This window comes from Phocoena sinus, chromosome 1 (assembly GCF_008692025.1).
Source record: "Phocoena sinus isolate mPhoSin1 chromosome 1, mPhoSin1.pri, whole genome shotgun sequence".
NCBI classification, from domain to species: domain Eukaryota; kingdom Metazoa; phylum Chordata; class Mammalia; order Artiodactyla; family Phocoenidae; genus Phocoena; species Phocoena sinus.
The window spans coordinates 128,090,183-128,110,250 of record NC_045763.1 but is presented as its reverse complement, the minus strand read 5'-3'; the positions used below and the strand labels follow the sequence as shown (position 1 = coordinate 128,110,250).

At 40.7% G+C, this 20,068-nt stretch overlaps 1 protein-coding gene across 1 annotated transcript in view; it reads right to left on the bottom strand.

Moving 5' to 3' along the window:
- Positions 1-20,068, bottom strand: part of FMO2 (flavin containing dimethylaniline monoxygenase 2) — a 59,158-nt gene that overhangs the window by 765 nt on the left and 38,325 nt on the right. Inside the window, 5 exon segments of the mRNA XM_032645171.1 lie at positions 339-411; positions 2,503-2,858; positions 4,470-4,669; positions 8,741-8,883; positions 17,900-18,062. Of these exon segments, the coding sequence (XP_032501062.1) occupies positions 339-411; positions 2,503-2,858; positions 4,470-4,669; positions 8,741-8,883; positions 17,900-18,062 (935 nt within the window).

The window sequence follows — 20,068 nt, the reverse complement described above, 5'->3', positions numbered from 1 at the left end:
ACCAACTCCTTTTAATTTGCTTTGATGGGAGTTCCTCCAGCTAACTTTCCAGAGATACTTAGGCTACTGTCACCACCACTGCCCCCATCCCACTTCCTCTTTACCACAGAGTGTGAGAGGATACAGAATCTAACATGGGCAATATATAAAACAAATAAATTTAGGTCAAGGATAAATGTTCTTGTTTGGTGAAATTACTATTTTTAAGTAGTTGGATCTTAAAGTAGTATGTATAGGAATTTGCTTTTTTAGAAGCAGCTAGGTGGTTCTTGTGAGTAGTTAGATCACTATGCTTGGAGAAACACTGTTCTATGTAAAGAATTTAAAAAAATTCTTACAAGTCAACTCTTTTTTTATTCCTCTTGATAATGTCTGCCATCATAGTTCTCTCCGAGGGCAAAGTACACAAGCCTAGAGAATAAAAGGTTGGTTGAGTAGTGGGTTTGATTCAATTTCATTGCTTTATCTAGATGATTGATTCCTACAGTCAACTGATTCCTACAATCAGTTGATTCCTACAATTAAATTTTGGCCATTTACCCATGAGATATCGGTCAGCGCTGCTATGTTGTTGAACTCCAGGGTGCGCCACCCGCATTGAGTTCTATGTAATGTTGCCCAGGGATCACCAGGCTACAGCGTGGACTCTGGGGTGGGAGTGGGGGGTTAGAGAAGAAGGTGGAGAGGGAAGGTGAGCCTGAGAAGTTGGGAAGCCGTGCCAGATGGCTTGAGCTCCATTCTGAAAGTGGTGGGAAGCCATGGGGGACAAGATGAGATTCGCCTTTTGGAAAGATTCTTTGAGGTGCTGAATTTTGGGAAATGGGCTCCCGGCAGGTCAGTTTAAAGGCAGCAAGACAAGAGGCTGTTGAAGAAAACCAGGTGAGGGAAGGCGTGGCACAAACTGAGGTAGGGCAGTGGGGAGAGAGAAAGATTGATGTCAGTTATCACTGTGTGCTTGTGATTCCGTCCCCTGTCACAGGTGTCCCTGGAACTTCAGACATGCTGAAGAATGGTGAGCTTCCCTGGATATGGCTAGTCATCAGACATCTCAGATTCAATGAGTCCAAAACTGAGCTCATCACTGAAGTCCTACTGCTCAGACTTGTATCCTCTACCACACGCTCCCTCTAGCCCCAGCACTGTTCCCCACCCAGTTTCCACCACCTGAGGTCCGCCTTGATCAAGTCACCCTTGATTCTGCTCTTTTCCTAGAATTTTTCTACATGGAGCCAAGCATTACGTCCCGCTGGTTTGATTCTTAACTAGCTCTCTTCTCCACTTTGTCTCTTTGCCTGGCTGAGGTTGTATCACATTTTAGTATAGACGATTACAGTAGCCTTCTCACTGGTCTTTGAGACTCTATTCCTTTCGCCTTTCAAATCTGTCTTTTACACTAATGTTGAAATAATCTATCAAAAGTGAAAATCTGATAATGTCTGGTCCTTGCTTAACCTTTCATCGGGTCTTCTGGCAGAAGAGCTTTCTTAAATGGAGACACTAGGTCCTCAGGCCAGGGTCCCTAAGAGTCCCTCAGATGGTTTTTATGTGTAGCTAACTTTGGGAAGAGCTGATATACATTTTATATTCAAGCTCCTTAGCATGTCTTAAAAGGTTCCTGTGTCTTGGTCCCTTCCTCTCTAAGAATAATCTCTCACCCCTCTCTGCCTCACACCTCATGTTCTAGGAATGTCAAGTATCTTGTAATAATTCCTCATCTGCATCACACCTCTGTGCTCTGATTCCCTTTTCTGCACCTGGGAAACCCAGTTATCTAGGGAGTTTTCCTTGACCACATGCCCTTCCTTTATCCAAACTCTGCTGTCGCTAAGCACCCTTTCTCTTTTTCCAGACACTCCATGCAGTCCTCTGACAAAGCACATGTCTTATTATCTTAAAATGACCCATTTAAATTTCTCTGTATCCTACCAAGTTCCAGCACAGGGCTAAGTATTCAATAAGATTTTGTTGAGCTGAATTGAGCCCTGGATCAGGGAGATAGTAACAGCCTTCTGAGAAGTACAAAGTGCTACACAATGCTCAGAGAGAAATATTTTAATAATTTTATAGCTTTGTAGGGATCTGTGAGGTTGAGCTGCTTAGTTATTAAGAGTTAATTTGGAGTTAAGTATGGAGTAGGCCCTAGGTCTCTTGATTTGCACATATTCTGAGGAATTTATAAACATAGGTAAAACTAGGAGTCATAGATGTCTTCCTTCCTTCTGTTCTCTCATTAGTCCAAGAAAAAATAATATTTACTTAACATTATGCCAACTGAAATTCTCTGAATTTTCTAATATTTTAAAGGAATGATTGCAGATATTTATTATTATCGTATCCCAGTATTGGTTATTTTGTGAATTTTCTAACTTTTTAGGATGTCAGTTTTGTGAGAGCAGCCAAGGTTGGCAACCTTCTTGTTGGCAACCTCCTTTTCTAAACTTGTTATTTAGCAAAATCCACCAGGTGTGAAACACTCAGCCATTCACTTGCCCACTCACTTACCTTTGAAAACTCTTATTACCCAACGAGCTTGAAGTTCAACAGTTGGGAAAATTGAACCTAGAGGCTGGATAAGACCAATGCATGCAAGGGTTGACTTCTCCAGGTGAGGAGGGAACATGTATTTGTACAGCAAGACCATATTATTGTCTACTTTAACAAGTGGATCTTCAAGGAAGGGAAAAGAGAAAGTATATCCTATGGCAAAGACAATGATGTCAATGTCCTCCTCCATTGTTCCATCCTCAAAGATGGCAGAAGTTTCTGTGAGCTCTTTCACTCTTGATTTCACCTTGATGGCTCCATAGAGTATATGACTTGGAAGATCATCACTTAGTATTGGCTATTTCATAAGGTATCTGAAACATGCAGAAGAAAACACTCAGAAAGAGTATTTCTTTTCTTTTTTCTTAATTTTTTATTTATTTTATTTTAATTTTAATTTTTGGCTGTGTTGGGTTTCCGTTGCTGTGCGCGGGCCTTCTCTAGTTGCGGTGAGCCGGGGCTTCTCTTCGTTGCAGTGTACGGGCTTCTCATTGTTGTGGCTTCTCTTGTTGCAGAGCATGGGCTCTAGGCGCGCAGGCTTCAGTAGTTGTGGCACGTGGGCTCAGTAGTTGTGGCTTGCGGGCTCTAGAGCTCAGGCTCAGTAGTTGTGGCGCATGGGCTGAGTTGCTCCGCGGCATGTGGGATCTTCCCGGGCCAGGGCTTGAATCCGTGTCGCTTGCATTGGCAGGCGGATTCTTAACCACTGTGCCACCAGGGAAGCCCCAGAAAGAGTATTTAATGAGGGGTTTTGAACTCTCTTGATATTTTATGGGCTTGGCTCTGGGAATAAAGAGGTTTTTCAAATATCCATAAAACTTTCTAACTTGACTAGTTGGGCTACCCCAAGCCTTACTCTCTGACTTTATTCTCATGTCACATATCTCTTCCCTCAACAAATAAGCAAAAACATGTAGATGATGTGGGCAAAACACATTTCAAAAAAGGAGGCATTCCTAAGGGCTTAGACAAAATGCCAGTGCCTGTGGTCAATTCCTGAGCATTCCAGTTGTTATTATCCCATTGGTAATTTCTGTTGTTTTATGTTATCTACCTTTAATTATCTTGATGTTCCATTTAATTTCTATCTGATCATAAGTAAGTAAGGAAAACTTAGTTAAATTCCCATTAGTTTTGAAACTTATTAAGGGATTAGTGTGAAAATTAATGCATAGAATCAAGTTTGGGGATATTTCTTGATCCCAAATATACGTGGAGTCTCTGTATGTATGTGATAGCATGAATAGTGGAGCAAAGTCTGGCTGTATTTCTGGAATTTCCTTTTTTGTAGATTTGAGAACCATTTTGTTAAAAAAATAAGGATACATGGTACATGTATCAGATCTCAGAAGATAGCAGCCACGTTGCATTTGTTGAAAGATTGCAAACCTCTTCTGTTTTTTTTTTTAAGGGAAGGAGCCTGTTATCAAATAAAGAAAAATAAACATCCATATTTTTTGCTTGTGTTTATGATCAGTGATGTATAACAGATTAACAGGCAGTGAGTATGTTCTCGAAAGCTACCCACAGGAAGAACCCTTGTGGTGTACAGAGTTAGCAAAGTATGAATTAACAGATGTAGAATTTGGATCAGTTTTCCCACCCACCCTCTGAAAGGAAGGTCACAATCTCTTAAAACAGCCTTTTCCAATGTTGGACAGCTCTGGGTATTAGGAAGTCCTTCCCATGATCCTAGTTCTACTTTCTGGAGCAGCTCATAATATTTATACTTCATCTTCTTAAATATTTACTTTTTAAAAGGCATACAGAACAAATTTGGAATTCAAAATCCAGGAGCTACATGATACCCATATTGTTAGGTTGTAGTTTGAACTACCATGTTAGCAATTGAGCTCTTTGCAAAAAGAAACCCCTCTGACATCCTTGATTACCAATGAGTATACCATAAAAAAGCAAAGTAACTCTACTTGTTTTGAGGCATAAGTCCATAATTTTCATGGTTGAATCACCGATTCATCTGTTGTTCCATCACCCATTTTACAACTCTTCGTGGCAGGACATTTCGGAGCATGGAGCTAAAACGGGTGTGGAACACCATGTCCCAGGGATAGCCATCTTCAGAGATACGGCACATGACCCAGGAACCGTGTCTGGTGCTGATAAACACCTGGTGAGCAAAAAAGGATGCAGTTCAAACTAGGGCATCATCTCTTTTGGGAGGAACCCACTGTGTAGATAATACATGACATGTATGGCCCCAGAATTTGCTGAAATGCTTTGTTTTAAAGATGATTGACCTCAAAGTGAAGTACCTTCCAGTTTTCACTGCTCTGGGGCAGCTTTATCATACATGTGGGAACGAGTAGTACTTATGCTGATAGAGGAAGACTACCATAGTCTTGAGAACTTCATGGAAATATGAGAAAATCTTTGGGCTAAACCAATCATAAAACCCACAAATTTTTGCCATGTTTGAAGTTGTGGTTCAATGCTCCTTCCCTCCTCTTCCCTTTTCCATCCACCACAAGTTGTTTTTATAGGGAAGGTATACAATTATAATCCTAGGAAATGTATGATTACAGCCTAATGTCTAGATAGGCACAAATATATGGATCTGTATATCCCCAGAGAGGGAATAACAAGGGAAATCAGCTTCTTCCCATACTTGAAAGAACATTGTTATATATTTTAAAAGTTAAAAATTCTGAACTTATACTGTGATTTCCGTTCTCTTCAAGTGCACTTCTGAATCCCCTCTCATATGTACTCTTTTTTTTTAAAAAAAATGTAGCATTATTTTATTAACTACTGCATAAATTCTAAAAGCATATATGTTATGATTCCTTCCATCAGTTTCTAGATCTTGATTGAGTTACCAGATTTTTAACTTTGAATTTATTTTAAAAATTCAGAGTTTAAAAATCTAACATTTACTATTCATAGATATTACTTTACATGGAAGTTAATATAGGAGGTAATCAGTTATACATATATATATATATATATATATTCTTTTTCAGATTCTTTTTCCATATAGGTTATTACAGAGTATTGAGTGGAGTTAGTTCCCTGTGCTATACAGTAGTTCCTTGTTGATTACCTATTTTATATATACTAGTGTGTATATGTCAGATGTATTCTTTACCTTGTATACTTATATTTCCCTAGTTTTCAAGGTGTGCATTTATATCTCTTTTCAAATATATATTTTACTTTGTTTACTGTTACTCCGCCATTGACCAAATGCATATTTGACTTGCGTCTTAAAATTTTATATGACAGTACTTTTACATGCCAGAACTCTATGAGTTCTGCTGTACAAGGCTGTCCTTGATAAACACATAAGATTCACTTACAAGGAAACTGATTCACTTAGGAGTTTAAGATCATGGATTCTAGATCTAGGACTCTGGATCCAGACTGCCTGGGTTTGACTCTCAGCCCCACTACTTACAAGCTGTGTTGCCTTGGGTGAGTTACTTCAACCTCTCTGTGCCTCCATTTCTCTCTCTCTTTAAAATAGTACCTGCTTCATAGAATTATTGTGCAGATTAAATGAGATAATATATGTCAAGTACTGAAAATATTGCCTGGCAAGTGATAAGTACTGATAGGTATTATTATTTTGTAAAGTTAGCCTGGAGGAGAGGAGTTTCATATAGTGCCACATATCTGGAGTGAGCCAGAATTTGGAGACAAGTTCTGCTGGGGCCTCAACTCCTTAGCTTGTGAAGTAGCACTTACATAAAATGGTATAATGGTGTTGAATTGTTGGTCTGTGAGTGGTAATACCCTTATATCCTGATTTTCTCCTGCTGTTTCCCTTTTGTTGACTTGGCACTACTTTGGTTAGGTATTAGATAATATACTTCAAATATTTCCATGAATGTCTCTTTCCATTACTTATTGTCTGCCCTTCTTCCTTAGGGTCAATCCATGTTTCATACTGAAAGCTCTGCCTATTTTATTTATTCTCTTTCTGCTGTCACCATCTTTACAGCGGGGAGTCTAATCTGGCTAGCTGTACTAGCTGCAACAGTGTGATATGTCTCAGGATTTAGGATCAGGCTTCTTTCCCTGAGATGCATACTTCAGGCCAAGGGTCAGAGATCTGGTTTTTGGTGAGAAAGTGTGTGGATGGCTCAGCACCATCCCATAGTATTTTGAGTGGTGCTTTTGGACTGTGGTAGAGCATGCCATATACTTGTGAACATGAACCTCCTTTAACAGAAGCAGGGCACACTCAGGACTAAGGTGAGTTTAGCCTATAATTTTAAGCTTTGCAGATGCACCTGGTTCTATCCCTTACATACATAGCTTCTATGTATCTCTTCTCACAGAAGGGTTGAGAGTGCATTACTCTGTGTAAGACATTTCATCATAATTATCAATTATGTTATTAATCCAATAAATATTGAAAAGACATCCTATTTAAAGATTAATGAGGTGAAAGGCACACAAATATAGCAAAGGTGGTTTCTTAATATTGAATCTGGCATGACTGACAGGCTTTTACATGGCAAGGCCCATATAAGGAAATAGACTCTTGCAATCTAAGATTTGATATCTTTGGATCATCTGTTCTAAGTCCAAATCACTGACCTGTAACATGTAGTGGTCTAGTACAGAGCTTTCCTTGGTTGACAGCTAAGTCAGCTCCTTTTATCATACTCTCTTCCTCAAGCTTGGCAGGCATTCCCAACAGGAAAGAGACTGGACCTTTTGCCTCCCTACCTGAGTTGGCTCTTCTCCAAGACTTTACAGTTACTGCCTTCTCACTTGTTCTTCACACTGAGGTCTTTTTTTTTTTTTTTTTAACATCTTTATTGGAGTATAATTGCTTTACAGTGTTGCGTTAGTTTCTGCTGTATAACAAAGTGAATCAGCTATACATATACATATATCCCTGTATCTTCTCCCTCTTGTGTCTCCCTCTCACCCTCCCTAACCCACCCCTCTAGGTGGTCACAAAGCACTGAGCTGATCTCCCTGTGCTATGCAGCTGCTTCCCACTAGCTATCTGTTTCATATTTGGTAGTGTATATATGTCCATGCCACTCTCTCACTTTGTCCCAGCTTACCCTTCCCACTCCCCGTGTCCTCAAGTCCATTCTCTACGTCTGCATCTTTATTCCTGTCTCCTGCCCCTAGGTTCTTCAGAACCACGTTTTTTTTTTTTTTAGATTCTATATATATGTGTTAGCATACGGTATTTGTTTTTCTCTTTCTGACTTACTTCACTCTGTATGACAACTCTAGGTCCAGCCACCTCACACTGAGGTCTTAAAAGCTTTGAAAAGTGAAAAGTGGTTTCTTTTCACAAAAAAGGTGAGGACCTCCTGGGTCTAGTAAATCTCTTTCTGGTGTTAGTGACCTGCTCATCCCCAGGGTGGTAATTCTGACAGGTCCCAGTGGAACCCCCTTTCATCAACCTGCTGGGGAGGCACTATGTTCTTTTATCACATTTGCTACTGGGCATCTTGAGCCCTGACAGTGTGAGTCTCAGGACTGGACATTTTTGCTGGTTGTAGACATGGCTACTGCAACTCCTGTGTAGCCAGAAGTTGCTGGGCTACATCAGAGTGATAGGGCCCTGTTGAGAGGGGATGCTTTGGGGAGAGGAACCTTAGCTATTTTCCCATCTTTGCCTAGCTCTGTCCTTGTAAAAGGGTTTTATTTTCTGCTATTCCCAACCACCTCTGTCAGCATTATCTGTACCTTGTAATGTTTGACTCTGGAAGCTAAGCTGTGTCATTCCTGAGCAGGTGCAAAGATAACAGTGGTTGGAAGGCCTCAGGGAGCACCTAAATATCTGTGATTATGGTTGGGAGTCTGTCTGTTTAATCTTTCCTTTAATGATTCTTGGAAGCTAAGGATTATTTACATTTCAAATAGAATTCAAATATGCACTAAATTTCTAAAAGGCACTCCTCCAAAGATGAACAGGTCAACTCATAAAGCCCCCTGGGTAGAAACAAGGCCTCCTGTGCTGAAAGTCATCTGATCCAAACTTAAGTGAGGGAACCATAGCCCACAGAAGTAAAATGACTGCCTCTAGGTTACAAGGCTGATTAGTGGCAAAGGTGGGAGATAAACTCTGGCTTCTTGATTTCCAGATTTTCTATGATACCACACTGGGCAACCAAACAACAAATCAGTTAATGAGTAATGGAGCCTTAGTTACATGGCTGGGATTTTCCTCTCCTCCACCGTACAAGGTAATCAGGGAACATCTTACCTGAGCAGCCTTCTTACTCAACTCAACTGCAATATCTGAGGCTGAGTTTCCTATTCCAATCACCAAAATGCGTTTTCTTTCAAATCCCTCTGGGTGCTTGTATTGGTGGCTAGGGAAATACTGGCCTTTGAACTTCTGAATACCTTTAGGGGGAAGAAAAGAGAAATCCATGAACTATGTCAAGTTAAGTTCAATAAAACTGCATCATCAGCTTTTCCTTTCTGGGGAAAATCATTCGTTTTGTCTCTTCCCCTCTTAGGTATGTTACAGTATCAAGGCCAATTGGCAAACTCAAAGTATGAACCACGTAAGAAATGTTAGGTTAAGCATATGGTACAGGACCAAAAGAGTTGATTTCAGAGGCTGCAGCTTAGATATTTATTAGAGAACAAACAATTTTTTTTATTTTAGCAGCAAAGACATCTTTATAGTTTGTTTCTTTTTATCTTTATTAGAGTATAATTGCTTTACAATGGTGTCTTAGTTTCTGCTTTATAACAAAGTGAATCAGTTATACATATACATATGTTCCCATATCTCTTCCCTCTTGCGTCTCCCTCCCTCCCACCCTCCCTATCCCACCCCTCCAGGCAGTCACAAAGCACCGAGCTGATCACCCTGTGCTATGCGGCTGCTTCCCACTTGCTATCTACCTTACATTTGGTAGTGTATATATGTCCATGCCTCTCTCTCACTTTGTCACAGCTTACCCTTCCACCTCCCCATAGCCTCAAGTCCATTCTCTAGTAGGTCTGTGTCTTTATTTCCTTCTTACCCCTAGGTTCATCATGACTTTTCTTCCCTTAAATTCCATATATATCTGTTAGCATACAGTATTTGTCTTACTCTTTCTGACTTACTTCACTCTGTATGACAGACTCTAGGTCTATCCACCTCATTACAAATAGCTCAATTTCATTTCTTTTTATGGCTGAGTAATATTCCATTGTATATATGTGCCACATCTTCTTTATCCATTCATCTGATGATGGACACTTAGGTTGTTTCCATCTCCAGGCTATTGTAAATAGAGCTGCAATGAACATTTTGGTACATGACTGTTTTTGAATTATGGTTTTCTCAGGGTATATGCCAAGTAGTGGGATTGCTGGGTCATATGGTAGTTCTATTTGTAGTTTTTTAACGAACCTCCATACTCTTCTCCATAGTGGCTGTACCAATTCACATTCCCACCAGCAGTGCAAGAGTGTTCCCTTTTCTCCACACCCTCTCCAGCAATTATTGTTTCCAGATTTTTTGATGATGGCCATTCTGACTGGTGTGGGATGATATCTCGTTGTAGTTTTGATTTGCATTTCTCTAATGATTAATGATGTTGAGCATTCTTTCATGTGTTTGTTGGCAGTGTGTATATCTTCTTTGAAGAAATGTCTATTTAGGTCTTCTGCCCATTTTTGGATTGGGTTGTTTGTTTTTTTGTTATTGAGCTGCATGAGCTGCTTATAAATTTTGGAGATTAATCCTTTGTCAGTTGCTTCATTTGCAAATATTTTCTCCCATTCTGGGGTTGTCTTTTGGTCTTGTTTACGGTTTCCTTTGCTGTGCAAAAGCTTTGAAGTTTCATTAGGTCCCATTTGTTGATTTTTGTTTTTATTTCCATTTCTGTAGGAGGTGGGTCAAAAAGGATCTTGCTGTGATTTATGTCATAGAGTGTTCTGCCTATGTTTTCCTCTAAGAGTTTGATAGTGTCTGGCCTAACATTTAGGTCTTTAATCCATTTTGAGCTTATTTTTGTGTATGGTGTTAGGGAGTGATCTAATCTCATACTTTTACATGTACCTGTCCAGTTTTCCCAGCACGACTTATTGAAGAGGCTGTCCTTTCTCCACTGTACATTCCTGCCTCCTTTATCAAAGATAAGGTGACCATATGTGCGTGGGTTTATCTCTGGGCTTTCTATCCTGTTCTATTGATGTATCTTTCTGTTTTTGTGCCAGTACCATTTTGTCTTGATTACTGTAGCTTTGTAGTATAGTCTGAAGTCAGGTAGCCTGATTCCTCCAGCTCCATGTTTCGTTCTCAAGATTGCTTTGGCTATTCGGGGTCTTTTGTGTTTCCATACAAATTGTGAAATTTTTTGTTCTAGCTCTGTGAAAAATGCCAGTGGTAGTTTGATAGGGATTACATTGAATCTGTAGATGGCTTTGGCTAGTAGAGTCATTTTCACAATGTTGATTCTTCCAATCCAAGAACATGGTATATCTCTCCATCTATTTGTATCATCTTTAATTTCTTTCATCAGTGTCTTATAATTTTCTGCATACAGGTCTTTTGTCTCCTTAGGTAGGTTTATTCCTAGATATTTTATTCTTTTTGTTGCAATGGTAAATGGGAGTGTTTTCTTGAATTCACTTTCAGATTTTTCATCATTAGTGTATAGGAATGCCAGAGATTTCTGTGCATTAATTTTGTATCCTGCTACTTTACCAAATTCATTGATTAGCTCTAGTAGTTTTCTGGTGGCATCTTTAGGATTCTCTATGTATAGTATCATGTCATCTGCAAACAGTGACAGCTTTACTTCTTTTCCGATTTGGATTCCGTTTATTTCCTTTTCTTCTCTGATTGCTGTGGCTAAAACTTCCAAAACTATGTTGAATAAGAGTGGTGAGAGTGGGCAACCTTGTCTTGTTCCTGATCTTACCGGAAATGCTTTCAGTTTTTCACCATTGAGGACGCTGTTGGCTGTGGGTTTGTCATATATGGCCTTTATTATGTTGAGGAAAGTTCCCTCTATGCTTACCTTCTGCAAGGTTTTTATCATAAATGGGTGTTGAATTTTTTCGAATGCTTTCTCTGCATCTATTGAAATGATCATTTGGTTTTTCTCCTTCAGTTTGTTAATATGGTGTATCATATTGATTGATTTGCGTATATTGAAGAATCCTTGCATTCCTGAAATAAACCCCACTTGATCAATGTGCTGTTGGATTCTGTTTGCTAGTATTTTGTTGAGGATTTTTGCAGCTATGTTCATCAGTGATATTGGCCTGTAGTTTTCTTTCTTTGTGACATCCTTGTCTGGTTTTGGTATCAAGGTGATGGTGGCCTCGTAGAATGAGTTTGGGAGTGTTCCTCCCTCTGCTATATTTTGGAAGAGTTTGAGAAAGATAGGTGTTAGCTCTTCTCTAAGTGTTTGATAGAATTCACCTGTGAAGCCATCTGGTCCTGGGCTTTTGTTTGTTGGAAGATTTTTAATCAGAGTTTCAATTTCAGTGCTTGTGATTGGTCTGTTCATATTTTCTATTTCTTCCTGATTCAGTCTTGGCAGGTTGTGCATTTCTAAGAATTTGTCCATTTCTTCCAGGTTGTCCATTTTATTGGCATAGAGTTGCTTGTAGTAATCTCTCATGATCTTTTGTATTTCTGCAGTGTCAGTTGTTACTTCGCCTTTTTCATTTCTAATTCGATTGATTTGAGTCTTCCCCCTTTTTTTCTTGATGAGTCTGGCTAATGGTTTATCAATTTTTTTATCTTCTCAAAGAACCAGCTTTTAGTTTTATTGATCTTTGCTATCGTTTTCTTCATTTCTTTTTCATTTATTTGTGATCTGATTTTTATGATTTCTTTCCTTCTGCTAACTTTGGGTTTTTTTTGTTCTTCTTTCTCTAATTGCTTGAGGTGGAAGGTTAGCTTGTTTATTGGAGATGTTTCCTGTTTCTTAAGGTAGGATTGTATTGCTATAAACTTCCCTCTTAGAACTGCTTTTGCTGCATCCCATAGGTTTTAGGTCATCGTGATTTCATTGTCATTTGTTTGTAGGTATTTTTTGATTTCCTCTTTGCTTTCTTCAGTGATCACTTCGTTATTAAGTAGTGTATTGTTTAGCCTCCATGTGTTTGTATTTTTTACAGATTTTTTTCCTGTAATTGATATCTAGTCTCATAGCGTTGTGGTCAGAAAAGATACTTGATACAATTTCAATTTTCTTAAATTTACCAAGGCTTGATTTGTGACCCAAGATATGATCTATCCTGGAGAATGTTCCATGAGCACTTGAGAAAAATGTGTATTCTGTTGTTTTTGGATGGAATGTCCTATAAATATCAATTAAGTCCATCTTGTTTAATGTATCATTTAAAGCTTGTGTTTCCTTATTTATTTTCATTTTGGATGATCTGTCCATTGGTGAACGTGGGGTGTTAAAGTCCCCTACTATGAATGTGTTACTGTCAATTTCCCCTTTTATGGCTGTTAGTATTTGCTTTATGTATTGAGGTGCTCCTATGTTGGGTGCATAAATATTTACAATTGTTATGTCTTCTTCTTGGGTCGATCCCTTGATCATTATGTAGTGTCCTTCTTTGTCTCTTCTAATAGTCTTTATTTTAAAGTTTATTTTTTGTCTGATATGAGAATTGCTATTTCAGCTTTCTTTTGATTTCCATTTGCATGGAATATCTTTTTCCATCCCCTCACTTTCAGTCTGTATGTGTCTCTAGGTCTGAAGTGGGTCTCTTGTAGACAGCATATATATGGGTCTTGTTTTTGTATCCATTCAGCCAATCTGTGTCTTTTGGTGGGAGCATTTAGTCCATTTACATTTAACGTAATTATCGATATGTATGTTCCTATTCCCATTTTCTCAATGTTTTGTGTTTGTTATTGTAGGTCTTTTCCTTCTCTTGTGTTTCTTGCCTACAGAAGTTCCTTTAGCATTTGTTGTAAAGCTGATTTGGTGGTGCTGAACTCTGAGCTTTTGCTTGTCTGTAAAGGTTTTAATTTCTCCATCAAATCTGAATGAAGTCCTTGCTGGGTAGGGTAAACTTTGTGGCAGGTTTTTCTCCTTCATCACTTTAAATATGTCCTGCCAGTCCTTTCTGTCTTGCAGGGTTTCTGCTGAAAGATCAGCTGTTAACCTTATGGGGATTCCCTTGTGTGTTATTTGTTGTTTTTCCCTTGCTGCTTTTAATATGTTTTCTTTGTATTTAATTTTTGATGGTTTGATTAATATGTGTCTTGCCGTATTTCTCCTTGGATTTATCCTGTATGGGACTCTCTGTGTTTCCTGGACTTGATTAACTATTTCCTTTCCCATATTAGGGAAGTTTTCAAGTATAATCTTTTCAAATATTTTCTCCATCCCTTTCTTTTTCTCTTCTTCTTCTGGAACCCCTATAATTTGAATGTTGGTGCGTTTAATGTTGCCCCAGAGGTCTCTGATACTGTCCTCAGTTCTTTTCATTCTTTTTTCTTTATTCTGCTCTGCAGTAGTTATTTCCACTATTTTAAATCCAGGTCACTTATCCGTTCTTCTGCCTCAGTTATTCTGCTATTGATCCCATCTAGAGTATTTTTAATTTCATTTATTGTGTTGTTCATCATTGTTTGTTTCATCTTTAGTTCTTCTAGGTCCTTGTTAAGTGTTTCTTGCATTTTGTCTATTCTATTTCCAGGATTTTGGATCATCTTTACTCTCATTATTCTGAATTCTTTTTCAGGTAGACTGCCTATTTCCTCTTCATTTGTTAGGTCTGGTGGGTTTTTATCTTGCTCCTTCATCTGCTGTGTGTTTTTCTGTCTTCTCATTTTGCTTATCTTACTGTGTTTGGGGTCTGCTTTTTGCAGGCTGCAGGTTCGTAGTTCCCGTTGTTTTTGGTGTCTGTCCCCAGTTGCTAAGGTTGGTTCAGTGGGTTGTGTAGGCTTTCTGGTGGAGGGGACTAGTGCCTGTGTTCTGGTGGATGAGGCTGGATCTTGTCTTTCTGGTGGGCAGGTCCACGTCTGTTGGTGTGTTTTGGGGTGTCTGTGGACTTATCATGATTTTAGGCAGCCTCTCTGCTAATGGGTAGGGTTGTGTTCCTGTCTTGCTAGTTTGGCACAGGGTGTCCAGCACTGTAGCTTGCTGGTTGTTGAGTGAAGCTGGGTGTTGGTGTTGAGATGGAGATCTCTGGGAGATTTTCGCCATTTGATATTATGTGGAACTGGGAGGTCTCCTGTGGACCAGTGTCCTGAAGTTGGCTCTCCCACCTCGGAGGCACAGCACTGACTCCTGGCTGCAGCACCAAGAGCCTTTCATCCACACGGCTCAGAATAAAAGGCAGAAAAAAAAGTAGAAAGAAAGAATTAGTAGAAGTAGAAAGAAAGAAAGAAAGAAAAAGAAAGAAAGGAAGAAGGAAGGAAAGAAAGGAGGGAGGGAGGGAGGAAAGAAGGAAGTAAGGAGGGAAGGAAGGAAGAAAAGAAAGAAGATAAAGTAAATAAAATAAAGATAAAATATAATAAAGTTATTAGAATAAAAAATAATTATTACAAAAAAAAAAAAAAAAACGGATAGAACCCTAGGACCAATGGTGGAAGCAAAGCTATACAGACAAAATCTCACACAGAAGCATACACATATACACTCACAAAAAGAGGAAAAGGGGAAAAAATCATAAATCTTGCTCTCAAAGTCCACCTCCTCAATTTGGGATGATTCGTTGTCTATTCATGTATTCCACAGATGCAGGGTACATCAAGTTGATTGTGGAGCTTTAATCCGCTGCTTCTGAGGCTGCTGGGAGAGATTTCCCTTTCTCTTGTTTGTTCGCACAGCTCCCCGGGTTCAGCTTTGGATTTGGCCCCGCCTCTGCGTTTAAGTCGCCAGAGGGCGTCTGTTCTTCGCTCAGACAGGACTGGGTTAAAGGAGCAGCTGCTTCGGGGACTCTGGTTCACTCAGGCCGGTGGCGGGGGGGGGGGGGTGGGGGGGGGGCGGGGGGCGGGGGGGGGGGGCGGGGGGGGGGGTGGGGGGGGGGGCGGGGGGGGGGCGGGGGCGGGGGCGGGGCACGGAGTGCGGGGCGGGCCTGCGGCCACAGAGGCCGACGTGACGTTGCAGCAGCCTGAGGCGCGCCGTGCGTTCTTCCGGGGAAGTTGTCCGTGGATCCCGGGAAGCGGGCAGTGGCGGGCTGTACAGACTCCCCCGGAAGGGGGCTGTGGATAGTGACCTGTGCTCGCACACAGGCTTCTTGGTGGCGGCAGCAGCAGCCTTAGCGTCTGATGCCCGTCTCTGGGGTCCGCGCTTTTAGCCGCGGCTCGCGCCCGTCTCTGAAGCTCCTTTAAGCAGCGCTCTTAGTCCCCTCTCCTCGTGCACCAGGAAACAACGAGGGAAGAAAAAGTCTCTTGCCTCTTCGGCAGATCCAGACTTTTCCCCGGACTCTCTCCCGGCTATCCGTGGCGCACTAGCCCTCTGCAGGCCGTGTTCACGCCGCCAACCCCAGTCCTCTCCCGGCGCTCCGACCGAAGCCCGAGCCTCAGCTCCCAGCCCCGCCCGCCCCGGTGAGTGAGCAGACAAGCCTCTCGGTCTAGTGAGTGCCGCTCAGCACCGATCCTCTGTGCGGGAATTTCCCCGCTTTTCTCTCCGCACCCCTGTTGCTGTGCTCTCCTTCACGGCTCCGAAGCTTCCCCCCTCCGCCACCCGCAGTCTCCAACCGTGAAGGGCTTTCCAGTGTGTAGAAACCGTTCCTCCTCCCCAGTTCCCTCCCAGACGTGCAGGTCCCGTCCCTATTCTTTTGTCTCTGTTTATTCTTTTCTCTTTTGCCCTACCCAGGTACGTGGGGGGTTTCTTGCCTTTTGGGAGGTCTGAGGTCTTTTGCCAGCGTTCAGTAGGTGTTCTGTAGGAGTTGTTCCATGTGTAGATGTATTTCTGGTGTATCTGTGGAGAGGAAGGTGATCTCCGCGGCTTACTCCTCCACCATCTTCCCTTCATCCCAAAACAATTGGTTTTGATGAATAGAGCAGAGTCAGGTGTTGGTTTCCAGCTACCCATTATCCTATTTTGGACTGTACAATGATATTTTATTATCACATAGCATATATTCTTTTTTCTTTTGCGGTATGCGGGCCTCTCACTGTTGTGGCCTCTCCCGTTGCGGAGCACAGGCTCCGGATGCGCAGGCTCAGCGGCCATGGCTCACGGGCCCAGCTGCTCCGCGGCATGTGGAATCTTCCCGGACCGGGGCACGAACCTGTGTCCCCTGCATCGGCAGGCGGACTCTCAACCACTGCCCCACCAGGGAAGCCCTAGCATATATTCTTTTAAATGTTTCTTAAGCATATTATGAAGTACTATTATCGCAGTTGTGTAATAATTAGCATAACATTCATCATTCTTATTTTGCAAAAGCAAACAAAAACCAAAATAAGCTAAAAACATGGCACATTATAAGGTGAAGGATAGTTTCCACCTTGCAGTAAATCAGCAACTTACTGGACAAGCCCTTTTGAAGATCAGCATCTCTTTGTCTTTTCCCAGGAAACATGACTTTGTTAAACTATTTGTGTTTGATGGTGGGTTGCTTGAAAGAGCCTTTAGATCATTAGTTCTCAAAGTGTGGTCCCTTGGCCAGCAGTTTCAGCATCACCTGGGAACTTGTTAGAGAGGCAAATTCTCAGCCTCATACTAGACCTAAAGAGTTGGAAATGCTAGGGGTGGAAACTAGCAAGTTGTGGTTTTAAAAGCCCTCCAGGTGATTGTTTGAGATTTCCACTGCGTTAGGTCAGTAAGCCTCAATCCCAGCTGAATATTGAAATCACCTGAGTAGCCCTTAATTGACTGAGGCCTACCCTAGACCAATTGAATCTTTGAAGGTCTTTAGAACTTTAAAAGCTCCTCAGATGGTTTGAATAATGTGGGGTTTGGACTGAATCACCATATCAGATGTTTTCGTGAAGACAGTGGGAAGGAGATACGCTCTCTGAGGGAAGGGCCCGGGAGGTACCATCTTCCCCTGTGCTCCCTGAAACATCACTGTCGTGTAGCAGCACTTATTTCCAGAAACTCTCCCCAGTAACCCTGGCTGTGGGCATGGCTCTGCAGAAGTCTCCAAAGATGTAGCAAAGTCACAGGTGTTTGGCAGGATAGAAAAAGGACAAGGTAAGCACATGGCTGAAAGGACCTCTCCAACAGAGAACCAATTTGGGTGAGAATTCTCTGAAATACTGAGTAATATTTAGTGACTTTAAGGGAGGCTGGCTGATAATGAAGACCCAAAGAGCTCAACAGAATCAGAGATGGTGTTTGGAGTCTCTCATCTTTCTAGTTTTATCCTGATCTTAATATTATGCCGAGTTGCAGTAGCTAGGTAATTTTGCCTGACAATCCAACCCGAATATAAAGTACCTGGACACCTACTCCGAAAAGCTGGGGATCTCCACAGGCCTCACCTGGAAATGACTCCAGTGGGAGGTGAGGGAGTGTGTGATGACCACTGCAGACCATGACTGCGTCAAAGACAGCACTTTGCTCCTTGCTGTCGCTCTCGGTAACAACCACCCATTGGCTAGTGGTTGAGAAATCCGGGCGTTTTTTCACACTGAGGACGGTTGTCTTGAACGGAACACAGAGAAGGCATCATCGAGAATTACTCTGGCATAACAGGGGCCTTGTCCAGTGCCCTGGGAGTGGAGATGGGTAGAGTGCAATGTCTGATTCCATTTAGGTCCCGTCTGAATCCATTTCAAGCCACTTAAGGCAAAGACTGCTAAGTGCGCCCTGCTGCTTCTTCCTTGGCAGGTGCAACCAAGGATGTGCTTTGTGTGAGAAGCCTGACTCAGCAGTGGTTACCAGTGTTAAGAACTGAATAAGGACTTGAGAGAGACCCAGAAAAAGCAAGACAATGTCTGGGCAAGATACAAAATACATGTTCATCATTCAGGTGATTACACAATCAGTATTTATCAAGAAGCTTTAAAAGTGTTGACCTCTGTGTAGACTGTCTATTAGAGAAGATATTCCATGTGAAGCAGTTTGCATAGCGCCTGGCACAGTGACATCACTCCATGAATGGTAAGTTCATATTTATTATTTTTAAAACATCATGCTAGCAATACACTTCATGATCTCATTTGGATGAAATAATTTATCAGTTCATGATTTTTTAGAATGCCATTTTGCTCTCTGGAGGTTTATGAATTTCTAAAAGTGTACATAAATGTGTGTCTGCTGTATTTAAGAAGCAGTGTCAAAGGAAACAAAGCTTTTCTCACTTCTAGAGGAATGGCATGCTTCTCCTCTTGTTGGCAAGTGTTTGAGTCCCTTATACATGCATTTCAAATTTTCATATGTTTTTCAAAATGCTGGGTTGGCAATGTTTGAAGCTGTTCCAATTAAAAAATGTATGTGGAATATTAGTATAAAGCTTATGAAAAGGCTATAAAATGTCTGGGCATTTTCAGTTGAAAGATTCAGATTTGAAGTTCCGGGTAGTATACTCTCTAAAGTACTGTGGATTCTTGCTATTTAAAATGTGGTTTGAGGACCAACCTTCAGTATCACTGATGAAGTTACTAGAAATGTGACTGACCTGAGCCAGTTCACCCCTCCTCAGGCAACCTGGTGGTTTTCCCCTCCTGGGAGGTCACCATATTAATACAGAACTCAGTGAGGACACCTCCTTTTATAGTTTGAGTTAGTTCCATCATCTTATGGCTGTAGTAACTCAGAGGCCAATAAACAGAAGTGAGTTTTCCTAAGCCCTATCCAACCTCCAGAAAACAACCTCAGTAAAATCATAAACAAGAGAAATGGAAACTGGGGAAAAACTACATTAGATAGAATGTGATATTTTAATGGTATTTACATATATTGATGTCTATCAAATCAACGATTACAAATTAATATACTACAAATCTGGAACAAAACTAAATTTACTGAGAAAATGAGCTGTGTTAAAAAAACTAAGTTCCACTAACAGTTATTTATTCAAGGCTATAATTTAAATTTTATTTCCTAGGCACAGTTACTAGTTTTCAGAGTGTAGGTTACTGATAAAAATTCAGGATGTTTAATGAGAATATTGTTTTTTTATCTCATTGATTATTTGTTTTCAAGGAAACACAGGAAAGGTAGTTACAATTGTATTTCAAAATGGTCTGGTTATTCTTTTGTTGCTAAAGAATGCATCAAAAAAATAGCCAAAATGGTTTCTACAGGCTTCTGAGATGAATGGAGAGCTGTGAGTTTATTTAGTACATTTTTCTAAGAAATTTCATTTTTATGGAGACGGTAAGAAAATGAAATAACAATGTGGTATTTTTTTTCATATATCCTTTCAAAGGAAATGAGGCTAGGAGTCCTCAGTGGTTATAGGTATTAAATGCAGTTTCACCGTCAATATAATCATTCAAGTCATTAATTTTAACATTTTTTTCTTCTGTTAATGTATATAATCTATAATATCAGGGGTAATGACACTACTTTTTGGGTTTTCTACTGTGCTGTTGTTTTTCAGAAAATAATTGAATTAGAATGTTTTGTTTTATTCCCAATTTCTTTCATTATCAGAGTAACTTCTCTATTTAAATGTGAGCTAATGTAGAGAAAACCATTCTTTC